The sequence below is a fragment of the Amphiura filiformis genome, chromosome 1 (assembly GCF_039555335.1).
Source record: "Amphiura filiformis chromosome 1, Afil_fr2py, whole genome shotgun sequence".
Lineage (NCBI taxonomy): Eukaryota > Metazoa > Echinodermata > Ophiuroidea > Amphilepidida > Amphiuridae > Amphiura > Amphiura filiformis.
Genome location: NC_092628.1, coordinates 29,490,061 through 29,507,139, shown reverse-complemented (window position 1 = coordinate 29,507,139; position 17,079 = coordinate 29,490,061). Strand labels below are relative to the sequence as shown.

Below are 17,079 nucleotides of genomic sequence, written 5' to 3'. Positions count from 1 at the left end.
ACTTTATTAATTCAATATACCCTGCAAAAATCAAGACTCTAGGTGCTGTAGTTTTGTCAAAATCCGAGATTTTGAATAAAACAACGGAACCGGTGTTTTATTATTACGATGGAATTATTAGTCGAACGCATACACGATGTTCATAACACACAGTACGTACACGACGTGCGGGACGGTGATCTACACAACAAAGGGTCGTACCATAACATGACCGAAGGAGTGGTACGTATTGGCGACATATGCGCTGGTATTAAATTCGAATTTTCTTTGCTTTGCCGTAGTTGTTCGGCTCAAAAATAAAAGGGATATATCTGACAATAAAACTAACATTTTATGGCAAAGAAATGCTAATCTATTTTGTATGAAAATGTTATAATATGGCTTTAAATAATTATAAGTAAAGTTGACCCAATAATGCAAATTAAAGAGACGTACAATCTTACCCTGCTTATACGGACAGTAAAAAGTATACAGTTATTAAAATCATATTTGCTTTGCTTCCGAGAAAGTTCTTAAATGCATTTATTTGTACTTTGCTGCATCCTGGTCGAGGATATTAACTTTTTATATGTCATTGGTCAGGTGGACATGAAAACTCTTCCACATGTGAAGAGCTTATTTCCAACCCGTGTTAAGTCCACAAACCCATGTTTCTGATTTACCTGTGCGATATTGCAATGGGTTGTGATGCTATAGGTATTATAATTTCAGTTGGATGCACCATTACAAAGCAAACAGTGGATGGATGCACAGTAACAATACTGTATGAGGCTTTTGTTTCCCAAATTAGAACAATAGTCTGCATATTGTTATGCAGCATTGTTGTGGCTTGTTGATGGTACAATTCATTGTTGTTAATGTCATATACTTGTCAGAGTAATTGTGATTGTATCACACAAGTAAATGAGATACATGGGGTTGTGGACTTAACACGGTTTGGAAATAAGCTCTTCATGTATTGATATTTGAAATCAAAACATGTGGACCACGTCAGTCTCTAAACCTCATGATTATGTATACATTAAGGTACAAAAAACAAAATAATGACGTTCATATTCGCTCCGAATTATAATTTATGTAATACTAATATAAACTAAGAAATGCATGGATTTTACAGGAGACTGTAAACACTTTACTGAAGTCAGAATGTCTACCATTTGTGTCACTTTTGATAATAAATTTAATTTTGCACATTATGTCGTTTTCATACTGGGCCAAAATATCCACATGTTTTGTTATCAAATGGAGAACTTCCAACCGTTTTGCAGCTGACCCGGATGCATCAGAATTAGGGTTACTGACTTCCTTCTCTGTTACCCATCCGAAGACTTGACGAAGTTCGCATAGATGGTGTCACGCCCAAACCTGATGTGATTCCTTGACTTTCAGCTAATCGATGAAGCAATTCCCCTTGCTGATACATCATGGTACTGAGTGAGTTTAAACTGCAAATAATCAAAAAATATATTCTCATTCAACTGGGTTTAGCTATCTCATTTCGATAGCCCATTCTATCCCGAGCTTTTAACTGACTTTTAAGGGCTCTGGTAACAACGTTTGTACAGCATTTTTGTGGGACATCAGATGAGAGCACACCAGACATATCGAATTGTATTCTGAATATGAGAAATGTCCTTCCGATATCAAATAATTTAGATTTTTTTTAAAATTGGCGATATAATACTGATGGGGTGACGGAGTACAGTTGTTCTGGCTCAAATCTGGAAGAAATAACGTAACAAAAAATATACCGTATTGTAGCTGAGATTATGCTCTTCCGTATGCCATAGGGTTTGATCATCCACATGCCATAGTAATTGAATGAGGTGGCAAACATACAATATACGTTTTGCAAGACCAAACCACAATGTTACATTTTCGCGACTTGGTTTTTATTGTACATAATGCCCGTAATAAGTGGTTATTTCCTATATGCAATGTCGATTAAAAAGATTTTAACCTCCAAACAAAACATTTAAATTATTAGTGCACCGCACCCTACTATTAAAACTTAAAGCATAGGCCTAATATAGAATGGAGCCAATGACATGCTGTTTCAAATGTCAAATACGCGTTCGAGTACTGCGATATGATAAAGTTAAAAAGTGAAGACCAATAATATATTATTCTCCAAGGTGCCCTCGTGAAATATTACTGAAAATATACTAAATATCCTAAATATTGATCTCCGTCAAAAATATTGGTGACAAGCATGCAATTTTATCCGATTCTTTTGTAACACAACCTTAACATAACCCACATTATACTATCAGTGCAGAATAGAACTTTTAAAGGTGGATTACTTTCTTTCACATTTCATATCAACTAAAAAATATAAATAAAATATATACCGGATACGTGTATTCCGAGATCCGAATCCAGTACAACTCGCACTAAGTTGTTATTAATTTATTTATTTATTTATTACTTAACCCCCTGAGCAGTACCTGCCGATCTAACATTGCCTCTGATTGGTCAATTACATGATACCTTCATTTTAATCACCAATCATAATGGAGCTTTGCAAATAATTCACCCCAATGTTTTTGCGTGGTGAAATTATTCTAACATTGTTGCTGATTGGTCCAATTGATAATAAAAGCCAATCGGCAGGTAGTTCTTATGGGGTTATATTATATACATATTTAGCTATTTAGTGAATTGCAAGATTTAAAGCATTATTCAAGGATTAAGCCTTTTCTCTTGTACTAAATTTAATTAATAAATTAATCATTGTTAACTAACTGCTGCTTGCGCAAGCTTATTAATAAGTTGTATGTATTTATTTATTTATTTATTTATTTATTTATTTATTTATTTATTTATTTATTTATTTATTTATTTATTTATTTATTTATTTATTTATTTATTTATTTATACAAAACACGATCTCGTACTAAATAAGTAGACATTTAGGTAATGTACATATGTATAAAAATAGATGTAGCAAGTATTATGAAGTTCGCCTCTTATAATAACTTTTAGTTTTAAAGGAGAATGATCCTATAATATTTCACGTATTCCATAAGAAAAGTAACACTAAAATGTCAACTAGGCTGTTGTCATTTAATTAATTCAATTTCCATATTTATGATAACGTGAAAGATGACTTTTTTCTCCCTCACTAGTTTGTTTTCAACATTTAGAGAAAAATTTAAATACTTGAGTCCAATTTCCTTTTTTAAGTATTAAACACACACGATTATATAAAATTGCTACTTGCCTCACTCAAAACCAAATAGAATATGGTGAAAACAAGAATAATTACATGTATATTGAAAACGGTTATTGGTCTCCACCTACGCAACTACAAATGAAGACCCCAGTGGATAAAGTAGTTAAGTACCATTTTGACGAAATTGAGTTATTGGCAGATTATTAGTCATTAGGGGTCAAACATTTTTTTCTGAAAATGTGGGTCAATTTGACCCACTCCAAGTAGGGGTCACGTGAGGGGTCAAGTGGGGTCAAAATTTCAAAATGGTCCGATTTGTTTTAAATTGGTTCCAAATTACTCATTAGGGTACAGGGATTACAAAAATATATGGTTTGCCACATCTAATGTGCTTAGTTTAGCCGGTATAGGGTCAAGGTCAATCAAAGGTCAAACAAGGTCAAATTTTCAAGAGCATCCGATTTGCATAAATAATACACCAAATTGTTCCTCTCAATATGGGCATTTTAAAAATGTATACTTTTAACTATTATTAACTTTCAATTTTTAAATCTGACCCATGGTTTTAGTGGAAAACGTAGTCAAGTACAAAATACTGATTATTGATTATAGAAAATCAATAAATGACAAATCGTTGATTAATAGCTGCATTAAGTACAATATCCATATCAAGTCATTACAGCAAGTTTTAGACCAAAATAACTAAGTTTGTGGTCAATAGAAAAAATTCATAACTTTAAACCCATTTTTCACAAAACTAGTATTTTGGCACTTAACTAGGCCTACTTTATCCACTAAGGTCTTCAATTATACAGTCAGGACAATAATAAGGTAGCAGCCAGGGGTAGCAGTATATGATTATAAACAATTACCTTACATTCAAAGTGAGGGTTGGTTTTGAAAACCAATGTAAACATATGATAACAATGATATCAGTGACGACAAAGCAAATAGTGCAGAAATAACCAACTTATGCAACTATCATGACTATATTAGGTAGAAGGTATATACTCAACAGTTGTGCCCCTATTGGTTTGTGCACATGACAATAACCTTATTCAACAAGTTCAACCATTATATGATCTTGGCTAATTCTACCTTGATTGAATAATCTTGACCCCCATGTCATATCTTATTTCCTGGAATTATTAATAAGTTCAATGTTCGAAAGTGTGTTAATTTCAGTAATAACATTGCCCATGCATAGACCAAATATCTAAGGCAATTAAGTTTGAGTGATGGATATAATGTAGGAATAAAGAAATTTGCGAAAAATTTGAAAATTTGGCACTAATGGTAGGGCACCTGTGGCCGTGAGAGCACCAGCAGCATGATATTGAGACTGTTGGCCCCCCGGGGGGGGGGGCACTTCAATTTGAAATGGATATAGGTGTAGGGCTGGCGCTTTCGCACTAAGGGGCATTCGGTGAGAGCAACATGTAAAAAATATGGGGTCATTGGGTGAGAGCATGATTTTTGGGCATTCGGTGAGAGCAAAATGTAAAAAATATGGGGCCATTGGGTGAGAACATGACCTTTTTTTTTAAATGGAATCTTTGGGTGAGAACCAAAACAGCGCCACAAAAACCTCGAAAATCGAATTTCTAGTTCTAAATGGCTTCAAATTTCTTTATTTTTTCAAAATAAGTAACAAACTCAGTGATAAATGAAAGTTGCTGTTCAAATTGAACTTGTAAGGGTCTTTGGGTGACAGATCAAATGAAAAAATAGGGGGTCTTCGGGTGACAGAGCGCGGAGCGAGCATGTGTTCGTAAAAAAATATAGGGTCTTTGGGTGACAGCGATGCTGAAAAAGGGGGTCTTAACAGCCCTACATACGCGTCACCTCCAAAGTTGGAGTGCCTCCCACCCCACGGGTGTTGGCCCCGATGACCCTCAGTTTGATTATTGTACACCCATACAGACAGACCGCTCATAATTTAGTATAGATTTTCTTACATTGTCTCGTGTCTTGAAATTTCCTGTAGCACATCATCAACTGTAGCAGGTTTGGCTGCTTCGTTGTCAACCTTTTTGCTGAGGAAATTAGCATTTGTTGCACTGCCTAAAATAAATCTTGACACCTTCAAAATAAGAAAATTACAAGATAGCAAGGAAATTTAGATTAGATAGAGAGATTTTTAATGCAATATAAATGCTTATTTTCATGATTAAGAAAATCACCCATAGAATGCTGTGTCACAAATAAATAGGTCAGCGCAAGGGCGTAGCCAGTGAGGAATTTTTCCGTAGAAAAGAAAAAGCAAACTTCAAAAGTACCCAAGAAGATCCTAAATAAACAGCAAAATATATTAGGGACCACCTTTCCATCTAAAAGTGTTAAAATTAGTTCACTAGGTCAATTTCAAGGTGGGGATAAATTCATATTTTTAAGCATGCAATTTGTTTAGGAAAATGTCGTACCATCCTCTTTGAAATCTTGTTGACAAAGTTGTATAATTCTCTGCAATTTTTCTTTACTTTGTTTCAATAGCATATACAGTATGAAATCTTACAATTTCAGAAATGGTAAGATTTAAGATCAAGTCAAGTTATTAATATGAAGGTAACAGGAGGTCACAGCTGAGGGTGTTTTTTTTCAAAATGGCCGCCAAAATCAATATGAGAATTTCTCGTTCTCCAAGTGGTACTTAGCTCAGTCTATATTGGGCGTCGATAAACATATCCATCAGTCAACAACCTGGATATTATTTTATTTTTACATCTCGTATTCATTAGATGTTGATTACCTTTTCCAAGCACGAGTTCTTTGGTTTGTTCGGCGTGTATATACCACCAGCAGACCAAACCTTGCGCTGCAACCAAAGCGGGAACTTCTTTTCAAACCCAAATATAATGTCAACCTAGGATAGAATGAAAACAATAGATCAGCTGGCTGTGTTTTAAATGGCTCATATTAACCCACATTGCATATTATATATTTAACCAGAAAATTGAAAAGGTATTATTTGTATAGTTTGTATACTAGTATATACTCTTGATATTTTGAGAAAATATCCCACAACTTAGACAACAGAGCAAATTCTTTCCCTACATGTATTCCCGAAATGGTCATGTTACCAGTTTGTTACACAGCTAAGAGAAAATAGAGATCCAGATCTAGAATCAGTTTCATTAAATGTCTTTGTTCAGTTCAGTTTTCCAGAAAGTGACCTTTGTCTGAGGCAATTGGTTGTCAAATGTTGACAGTTGGTAACAGCTGTGGCCCTGTTATTATCCATTTTCAAAACGTTAGTAAAATAGGACCGATTTGTTTATTTAAGGACTTTGTAGCGTAATGTACTTACACACACCCACGTTCATGATGATCTCTCTCCTCTCATTCGCCTTTTCCTTCGCATTGAGCTTCTCTATCTCTCCACATTTTGCCACTTTTTTGGGGTCTCTCTCAGTGGCGGCACCAGGAAATTGACAAATTTTTTGCAGCAAAAAGTGGTAAATTTAAACTGGGGTGCAAGAAAAATGCGCCCTTGCTCTCACCACCACCCCACCCCGTAGCGCCGCCACTGGTCTCTCTACATATAAATTACGTATGAATATACATTTTCTTCCCTTTTTTTTAACGGTAGCAAAGAGGCGACAGAGAGGCATGCACAACTAAAAACAAAACAAAAACATATCACATTTTGGCATACGACGTCACAAAATTTCACTTCAATCATTTTAGTTGTACTAAATTTACCTGTAATCCAAATCGCTTAAGATACGACGATTGTAAGATTTCATCAATATCTCCAACAGATATACCAATCTGAAATGATTCCACACAAAAACACGTCTTAGTATGTGTTGTCTACTGAACGTATTTAATAACACCAAAACAATATCAAATAAGAAAATGCTAAGCAATAAAAACAAAATGAATTAAATCATTCAAACGGCATTATGATAAACAGCTAAATGCGTAACGAACATGGCAATTTTTATCATCATCATCATCATCAGCAGCAGCAGCAGCATCACCAACCACCAACAATAACACCACCACCATCATCACCATCATCATCATCATCATCATCATCATCATCATCATCAGAGCCACCAAACCTTTAAAATTTAGCAGATAGGCGGGGTCTCCTTGTTTTCTGTAGACAAAGGGCAGTCTCCAGTGAACGGTTCTTTTCAGAGCCACTAAAACCTTTAAAATTAGCATATAGGCGAGATCTGCTTGTGCTCTGTTGACAAAGGGCAGTCTTCAGTGAACAGCTCTTTTCAGAGCCACCAGTAGGTAAAGAGCAGCCTCCATGTGTCATTCTTAGGTACTCTGTCCTGAAGAAGTCAGGGCTACTCCTGGCGAAAGCTTGACAGTTCTAAACTTGTCCGCTAAAAGCCCACTAATTGTAACTGTTTTATTGCAGTAACTGACGATATGCATAATCATTGTATACAGGGGTGCGTTTGTGTGTGGGACGGAGGTTAGTGTGTGGGGGTGTTGTGTGAATGTATCAAAGCTCACCGTAAGATTGATGAGAACCATAGGCATCAGAAACAGAAATGTAACTACCAGAATATTAGCTACTAGTTCAAATGGATAGAGAGACTCTCCCGAATCCAACAAATCACCCTTGTTAATTTCACCCAGTGTCATTACAAATGTCGTGATTATTGCCTCCCATTCTCCACGGAAAGAAGGCTGAAATTTAATGATAAGAAGATATATTCAATTAGCACTTTCCATTAAACATGTTCGGAAGGGGGACGGAAACAACCTTTGGGACGAAAAAAGTGAGAATAGGATTTTTTTGCAAAGCCGACAAGCGTAAATTGACTTTTGGCAGTCCGGTTGAACGGCTCTTTCCAGAGCCACCATCTGTTGTGTACATTTGGGGAAATCTACTCATATATCATTGGACAAGGGGCAACCCACTATGATACTCTGTAGACAAACGAGTTGTCAAAATGTTCGTTTTGATACAACAATTCAAATAAAGATATGATTGATTTTTCGTTACCTATGTAATGTTTCAAAATAGGTCAATAATAGGCCTCAATGGTACTTGACCTATTTTGCTGTTTTGCCTAGGTAACAAAATATCCTAGACTGTGTAACCCTGTTGTTATTTGAATTGTTGTATCAAAATAACATTTTGACACACCTTTTGTCAAAATCGGAGCACATTTTTGACCAACATAGGGCCAAAAATGTGCCCTTTGACCTTTTTGATAATAACTCAAGAACGGTATGTCATAGATTAAATCATAATTAAATCATAAATTAAATTTGAGCAAGTTTGGAATTTGACCCTGTGTAAAGTTTAATGACCTTTCCTGATAAAAGCTACTCGAGTCAATTGCTATCATGCAGGCATTTTTGTGTAGCCCATGATGTCAAGCTTATGTCAACAACCGATGATACGGTCCTGCTTTGCCCCCTCCCATTCCCCCCTAGTAGTAACCCCAGGGACTCACCATAATACGTTTCTAGCTTATATTCTTCTTACTCAACTCTATTTTGGATCTATTCTATTACTTACATTTGTCCTTTCAAAGCAAATATAGAACGCAAGACCGAATCCGATGATGAAGAACACATATACGACCATAGCCTTTTGAGAAATAGAGGACAACAAGATGTTATTTAAATAAACGTTTAACTTCAACACTATACTATACTGCGTCAAAAAAGTATCCTTACACTTGAGAAAAAATCCTTCATTTAAAACTAAACCACATTTGGGTAAATTTCTTTTTTTAATTGATGCGCTATTTAATCCTGCACATTATGACATCCCATTGAATCCAAGTTGACCTCAAGAAGTTAAGTTACAAGCATTTGATTAGACGAAGGTCCAGTTTTAAAAGTGACACCACTCTCAAACCAGATGTCTAGTCCGTGGATTTTTGACTAGACTAGTTTGTCACTTTTAAAACTGGACCCTCGTGTAATCAAATGCTTGTAACTTTACTTGAGGTCACATTGATTCACTGGGGTGTTATAATGCGCAGGATTAGATGGTGCATCAATTTAAAAATATAATTTACCAAATTATGGTTTATTTTTAAAATAAGAAATATTTCTCCAAGTGCACTATATTTTACGCTCATCTGGGATTTAATCTAAATAGTCGTTTCTGATGAATTTATTGTGTACTAAATAATATCACATAATCACCATCTGCTGAAGACGCTAGTTGATCTTGGGAAAACGTTTTATTTATAACTCTGTATATGAATATCCACTCAAAGATGGTTATTTAATTGCATAAGATTTACATAATGCCACTTGAAAGCGGTCATTGACATGATGGAAGACCAATCAATCAATCAATTTTTTATTTTATCCATTCATTAAGCAACAAGCAACAATATACAATGAGTTGTACAATTATGAAAATAACAAATATAGATAGATACAGTTTACACTGCAAAAGGCAAGAGCTGAAAGCAACACGTACTACTTTTTTCAATAAAATATTGAATTAAGGAAGAAACGGTCAACATCCAATAAGTAATACGGCCTTAGTTAGGATCACCTGAAAGTAGTTTTAACATTATTGTATTACCACAAAAAGCATTGTATATAATTAAAAGTAATCGACCGGTTGTTTACAAGCAGTCAAGTTAGCTCAATCGATAAGGCGTTCGACTATGATGCGAGAGGTTGCGGATTCGTATTACCACAAAAAGCATTGTATATAATTAAAAGTAATCGACCGGTTGTTTACAAGCAGTCAAGTTAGCTCAATCGATAAGGCGTTCGACTATGATGCGAGAGGTTGCGGATTCGAACCCTGGTGGTGCCTAATACTAGGGATGCCCACTCTCAATACAGTTTCCACTAGAACGATTTTTCATTTACTGTGTGCGTGCACTCACACACGTATTGTCTATGGAGAAACTGATCGATACAAGAAATCCCAGGCCTGTTAAATGGCGTACATACTTGTTTTGATCCAAATGTAGGCCTATATCAGGGTGTTTCAAGAAATTCCTGATTCCACCAGAAAACATTAACCAAACTTTTTCGTGTTTGGTCAGTAAATAGAGAGGACCTTCCTGCATGAAGAGATCAACTTTTTTAATGAAAAATTTAATGAGATGAGAACTACAACAGGTTGAAGTGACACCATTCCGTGCATCATGTGTTCAAACGCAATTATCTCCGAATTTGGAGTGAATCAGACAAGCAAACTTACATACTCATAAAATTTAACTATTTATGAAGACAAAATGTGTAGGATGTTAAGAAATTTAAGAATGTTTAAGCCTACCGCGGCCCATCTCAAATCATGCACTTCCCAGTGCACTGCTCACTACCATGTCCATTTCATAGGGAGTATAAAAACCGGGGACCATCATGGCTTCCATGCACACACAGTGTATTGCTCAATGTAGTAAAGATAACCTTTGAGTTGGAGCAAATTTCTCAAAATTGGTAGTGATTAATGTTACCAAACTTATGCCATGATGAAATATAATAATTTTTGAAGATAAAATGTGCTGACCTTAAAAGATTGAACAATGTTTAAGACTACCGCTTTTCATTTGAAATAATGCACTTATTGTTCATCTCCTCTATGGAGATATTTTCCATGGCGGCCATCTATGATCATGCTTGAGGTTTCACTAAACAAACCATGGGTTTTGAGGTCTTATATTTTTTGTTGTATGTCAACAAAATCGATAAAATTTTCAGGATGATCTTATTTTCATGTTGTTATAAGCAAATATAATGTTCCAGATAAGATAGTTAATAAATACATTAAGAAAAAGTACCTTAAAGTTGCACTTTCTGTTAGTATTCCTTTTTGGACTTTAACTTTTTAACATGTTCTAGCAGCCCTATATAAAACCGTGACACTCGAAAGGCCATATCTCTGGAATGAAACGTCCGATTAAGATTATTTAAACGCCAAAATGTTTCTTTCATCAATTCCCATCCAATAAGTTAGGTCTGAATCAATTTAAAAATACTTCAATTTTTAGTGGACATGCCTACTAATACGCTCTCGTGGAAAAAATCGAGTTAGCTTGAAATTCCCCTGGACAAGGAACTTACTGCTAATTTGTCTCGTTGTAACTCGTACGAAACTCGGGGAGCTGATCCTTGTTGCGAAGGTTATTTGTGGAATGTCTAGGGTGTGTGCTCTTGAAGCAGCAAAGTCCCTGAATTTGATTTTTATGGTTTATGGAATGATGTGAGGCCGTAGTGTTCAGCGACAACCTGTAAAGTGCGCTGAGGCTTGTGGATCAACGTCAAGGCGTTGTGCCTGTGCGTAGCGCAATATAAATCACTGCGCTGTTTTTACGGGCGTGTCTCTCTTCACTTGAATAGCAAATACAAGAAACGGAAATGATTCAGGAACCACCAACACTCAAAAAACAATTCCCCCGCCAAAAATCTTGAAAAAAAGTTGCCCCGAAAAAAATGCTCTGACATCTGGTTGAAGAGTTACAGAGACTAATATTGCATAGTTCAATAATCTCAATAGGATCAAATGGCAATCTATGGTGTTTGACCTTTGTTATCGTCTATCTTGATAACTTTACATTGTAGATAGTGCAACATATTATGTTTCTGAATTCCTTTTGGTAGACGAACAATAATTTCAATTTGCTACAACTTTCTCGAAAATGGGATCAACTTTAATTTTTTGACCACTATGCAAACTGGAATTGACCATTGACCTGTTGCGGCATATAACTTCTGATCCATAGATCGTATTGAGAAAAAACTGTATATATATTTGAGATCCTTGGGCTTAGACAAATTTGATATAGGCCTTCTTTGAAGTGATATTTGAACATTTTCAATTTTAACCCTGTATAACCCTATGGGGGTATTTTGGGGTCATTTATTTCAAAATACCCAAGGGTGCTGGAGTGGATATAGAAAACATCAAAAAACATTACCAAGCCAAATATTCCTATTTCAGCATCAGACTAAATGGAATTGCAGCGGATTACAAAAACGTTACGAAAAGGTCCGATTTGTCTTTGCCTGAGATTTACAAATAATGTAAATCAAAGACTTGAATCAATCTAATGAATTGACTATTAATAGACTTACCTTAAGCAGCGATTTAAGCGTAGTGAAAAACATAGCCACATAAAGACCGAAAAGTCAAATCTGTAAATAAATATATATTACGTTTTGTTACCTGGAGAGATTTGATAATGTCTCACCTCCTTTTTCAACCAAATCGACGGTAATAACTCTTTTAGTGAGGGATCAACATTTAACCACAAATTGCCTCAGGCAAAACTCACTTCCTGGGAACCAAATACTACATAAGGTCATTTTTATTTAACTCATTGACCCATTTGTGTTATATATACTGTCTCTAGTTATAATGACATCCTTGTGATCTGGTCAACTCATTGACAGATACCAACCTCTGGAGGGAATTCAATTTTTGATCAGTTCTCTCCAGGTAGTGAAACGTAATGATATTTGATGCTTGGTTGATCTTTAGTTTGGCTTATAATTTCATTTCTAATTACAACAGTAAGACACACTTATAATTTTGACCAATGTTTGTTATTTTTAACGTCTTGAACTAATGAAATTGGACCTTAGTTCAAACTTGTTACGAATTTGATTAGCTTATGAATTAGATCGGTATAGGGTTTTAACCAGTCAGAAGACACGAAATATGTGTGATAATAGGGAGAGTAATGGACGAGAACATGGACTTTTTCCGACTTCATTATTTCTGAACTTTAAGCCCAAATTATATAAAGCTCCACATTTTTGGAATGTTAAGTTACAAGCATTTGATTAGACGAAGGTCCAGTTTTTAAAAGTGACACCACTCTCAAACCAGATGTCTAGTCCGTGGAGTTTTTGACTAGACTAGTTTGTCACTTTTAAAACTGGACCCTCGTGTAATCAAATGCTTGTAACTTTACTTGAGGTCACATTGGATTCACTGGGGTGTTATAATGCGCAGGATTAGATGGTGCATCAATTTAAAAATATAATTTACCAAATTATGGTTTATTTTTAAAATAAGAAATATTTCTCCAAGTGCACTATATTTTACGCTCATCTGGGATTTAATCTAAATAGTCGTTTCTGATGAATTTATTGTGTACTAAATAATATCACATAATCACCATCTGCTGAAGACGCTAGTTGATCTTGGGAAAACGTTTTATTTATAACTCTGTATATGAATATCCACTCAAAGATGGTTATTTAATTGCATAAGATTTACATAATGCCACTTGAAAGCGGTCATTGACATGATGGAAGACCAATCAATCAATCAATTTTTTATTTTATCCATTCATTAAGCAACAAGCAACAATATACAATGAGTTGTACAATTATGAAAATAACAAATATAGATATATACAGTATACAATGAAAAAGGCAAGAGCTGAAAGCAACACGTACTACTTTTTTCAATAAAATATTGAATTAAGGAAGAAACGGTCAACATCCAATAAGTAATACGGCCTTAGTTAGGATCACCTGAAAGTAGTTTTAACATTATTGTATTACCACAAAAAGCATTGTATATAATTAAAAGTAATCGACCGGTTGTTTACAAGCAGTCAAGTTAGCTCAATCGATAAGGCGTTCGACTATGATGCGAGAGGTTGCGGATTCGTATTACCACAAAAAGCATTGTATATAATTAAAAGTAATCGACCGGTTGTTTACAAGCAGTCAAGTTAGCTCAATCGATAAGGCGTTCGACTATGATGCGAGAGGTTGCGGATTCGAACCCTGGTGGTGCCTAATACTAGGGATGCCCACTCTCAATACAGTTTCCACTAGAACGATTTTTCATTTACTGTGTGCGTGCACTCACACACGTATTGTCTATGGAGAAACTGATCGATACAAGAAATCCCAGGCCTGTTAAATGGCGTACATACTTGTTTTGATCCAAATGTAGGCCTATATCAGGGTGTTTCAAGAAATTCCTGATTCCACCAGAAAACATTAACCAAACTTTTTCGTGTTTGGTCAGTAAATAGAGAGGACCTTCCTGCATGAAGAGATCAACTTTTTTAATGAAAAATTTAATGAGATGAGAACTACAACAGGTTGAAGTGACACCATTCCGTGCATCATGTGTTCAAACGCAATTATCTCCGAATTTGGAGTGAATCAGACAAGCAAACTTACATACTCATAAAATTTAACTATTTATGAAGACAAAATGTGTAGGATGTTAAGAAATTTAAGAATGTTTAAGCCTACCGCGGCCCATCTCAAATCATGCACTTCCCCGTGCACTTCTCACTACCATGTCCATTTCATAGGGAGTATAAAAACCGGGGACCATCATGGCTTCCATGCACACACAGTGTATTGCTCAATGTAGTAAAGATAACCTTTGAGTTGGAGCAAATTTCTCAAAATTGGTAGTGATTAATGTTACCAAACTTATGCCATGATGAAATATAATAATTTTTGAAGATAAAATGTGCTGACCTTAAAAGATTGAACAATGTTTAAGACTACCGCTTTTCATTTGAAATAATGCACTTATTGTTCATCTCCTCTATGGAGATATTTTCCATGGCGGCCATCTATGATCATGCTTGAGGTTTCACTAAACAAACCATGGGTTTTGAGGTCTTATATTTTTTGTTGTATGTCAACAAAATCGATAAAATTTTCAGGATGATCTTATTTTCATGTTGTTATAAGCAAATATAATGTTCCAGATAAGATAGTTAATAAATACATTAAGAAAAAGTACCTTAAAGTTGCACTTTCTGTTAGTATTCCTTTTGGACTTTAACTTTTTAACATGTTCTAGCCGCCCGATATAAAACCGTGACACTCGAAAGGCCATATCTCTGGAATGAAACGTCCGATTAAGATTATTTAAACGCCAAAATGTTTCTTTCATCAATTCCCATCCAATAAGTTAGGTCTGAATCAATTTAAAAATACTTCAATTTTTAGTGGACATGCCTACTAATACGCTCTCGTGGAAAAAATCGAGTTAGCTTGAAATTCCCCTGGACAAGGAACTTACTGCTAATTTGTCTCGTTGTAACTCGTACGAAACTCGGGGAGCTGATCCTTGTTGCGAAGGTTATTTGTGGAATGTCTAGGGTGTGTGCTCTTGAAGCAGCAAAGTCCCTGAATTTGATTTTTATGGTTTATGGAATGATGTGAGGCCGTAGTGTTCAGCGACAACCTGTAAAGTGCGCTGAGGCTTGTGGATCAACGTCAAGGCGTTGTGCCTGTGCGTAGCGCAATATAAATCACTGCGCTGTTTTTACGGGCGTGTCTCTCTTCACTTGAATAGCAAATACAAGAAACGGAAATGATTCAGGAACCACCAACACTCAAAAAACAATTCCCCCGCCAAAAATCTTGAAAAAAAGTTGCAAAAAAAAAAATGCTCTGACATCTGGTTGAAGAGTTACAGAGACTAATATTGCATAGTTCAATAATCTCAATAGGATCAAATGGCAATCTATGGTGTTTGACCTTTGTTATCGTCTATCTTGATAACTTTACATTGTAGATAGTGCAACATATTATGTTTCTGAATTCCTTTTGGTAGACGAACAATAATTTCAATTTGCTACAACTTTCTCGAAAATGGGATCAACTTTAATTTTTTGACCACTATGCAAACTGGAATTGACCATTGACCTGTTGCGGCATATAACTTCTGATCCATAGATCGTATTGAGAAAAAACTGTATATATATTTGAGATCCTTGGGCTTAGACAAATTTGATATAGGCCTTCTTTGAAGTGATATTTGAACATTTTCAATTTTTAACCCCTGTATAACCCTATGGGGGTATTTTGGGGTCATTTATTTCAAAATACCCAAGGGTGCTGGAGTGGATATAGAAAACATCAAAAAACATTACCAAGCCAAATATTCCTATTTCAGCATCAGACTAAATGGAATTGCAGCGGATTACAAAAACGTTACGAAAAGGTCCGATTTGTCTTTGCCTGAGATTTACAAATAATGTAAATCAAAGACTTGAATCAATCTAATGAATTGACTATTAATAGACTTACCTTAAGCAGCGATTTAAGCGTAGTGAAAAACATAGCCACATAAAGACCGAAAAAGTCAAATCTGTAAATAAATATATATTACGTTTTGTTACCTGGAGAGATTTGATAATGTCTCACCTCCTTTTTCAACCAAATCGACGGTAATAACTCTTTTAGTGAGGGATCAACATTTAACCACAAATTGCCTCAGGCAAAACTCACTTCCTGGGAACCAAATACTACATAAGGTCATTTTTATTTAACTCATTGACCCATTTGTGTTATATATACTGTCTCTAGTTATAATGACATCCTTGTGATCTGGTCAACTCATTGACAGATACCAACCTCTGGAGGGAATTCAATTTTGATCAGTTCTCTCCAGGTAGTGAAACGTAATGATATTTGATGCTTGGTTGATCTTTAGTTTGGCTTATAATTTCATTTCTAATTACAACAGTAAGACACACTTATAATTTTGACCAATGTTTGTTATTTTTAACGTCTTGAACTAATGAAATTGGACCTTAGTTCAAACTTGTTACGAATTTGATTAGCTTATGAATTAGATCGGTATAGGGTTTTAACCAGTCAGAAGACACGAAATATGTGTGATAATAGGGAGAGTAATGGACGAGAACATGGACTTTTTCCGACTTCATTATTTCTGAACTTTAAGCCCAAATTATATAAAGCTCCACATTTTTGGAATGGACACGAGTCGTGAAATCCTATGGTAACGTCAGATATTCATAAAAAATCTGCACCAATGAATCCAAAATATATGCTTTTATCCAAAATAATTTGAAAATATGGATGGGATTTTACCTGCAAATCTTTTCTTTGTTTACACACGTTTGCTGGCGTTAACAACATACCGAATGCGACTTGACTGCGTGTCATACACGCAGTTTTGTGCCGCGTCACAATATTTCGCATTCTCGCAT

General features: G+C 35.3%; 1 protein-coding gene across 2 annotated transcripts in view; it reads right to left on the bottom strand.

Moving 5' to 3' along the window:
- Window positions 1–308: 308 nt before the first annotated feature.
- LOC140140574 (transient receptor potential cation channel subfamily A member 1-like) overlaps window positions 309–17,079 on the bottom strand; it is a 40,183-nt gene continuing 23,412 nt past the window's right edge. The window contains exons 21-27 of one of the 2 annotated variants that reach the window (XM_072162360.1): window positions 16,154–16,214; window positions 8,670–8,741; window positions 7,652–7,828; window positions 6,878–6,946; window positions 5,925–6,038; window positions 5,134–5,258; window positions 309–1,445 (exon numbers count right to left, since the gene is read on the bottom strand). In XM_072162360.1, coding sequence (XP_072018461.1) covers window positions 1,295–1,445; window positions 5,134–5,258; window positions 5,925–6,038; window positions 6,878–6,946; window positions 7,652–7,828; window positions 8,670–8,741; window positions 16,154–16,214 — 769 coding nt within the window. In that variant the 3' untranslated portion in view covers window positions 309–1,294. The remainder of the gene's footprint in view (window positions 1,446–5,133; window positions 5,259–5,924; window positions 6,039–6,877; window positions 6,947–7,651; window positions 7,829–8,669; window positions 8,742–16,153; window positions 16,215–17,079) is intronic. The other variant, XM_072162416.1, reaches the window with a different exon arrangement.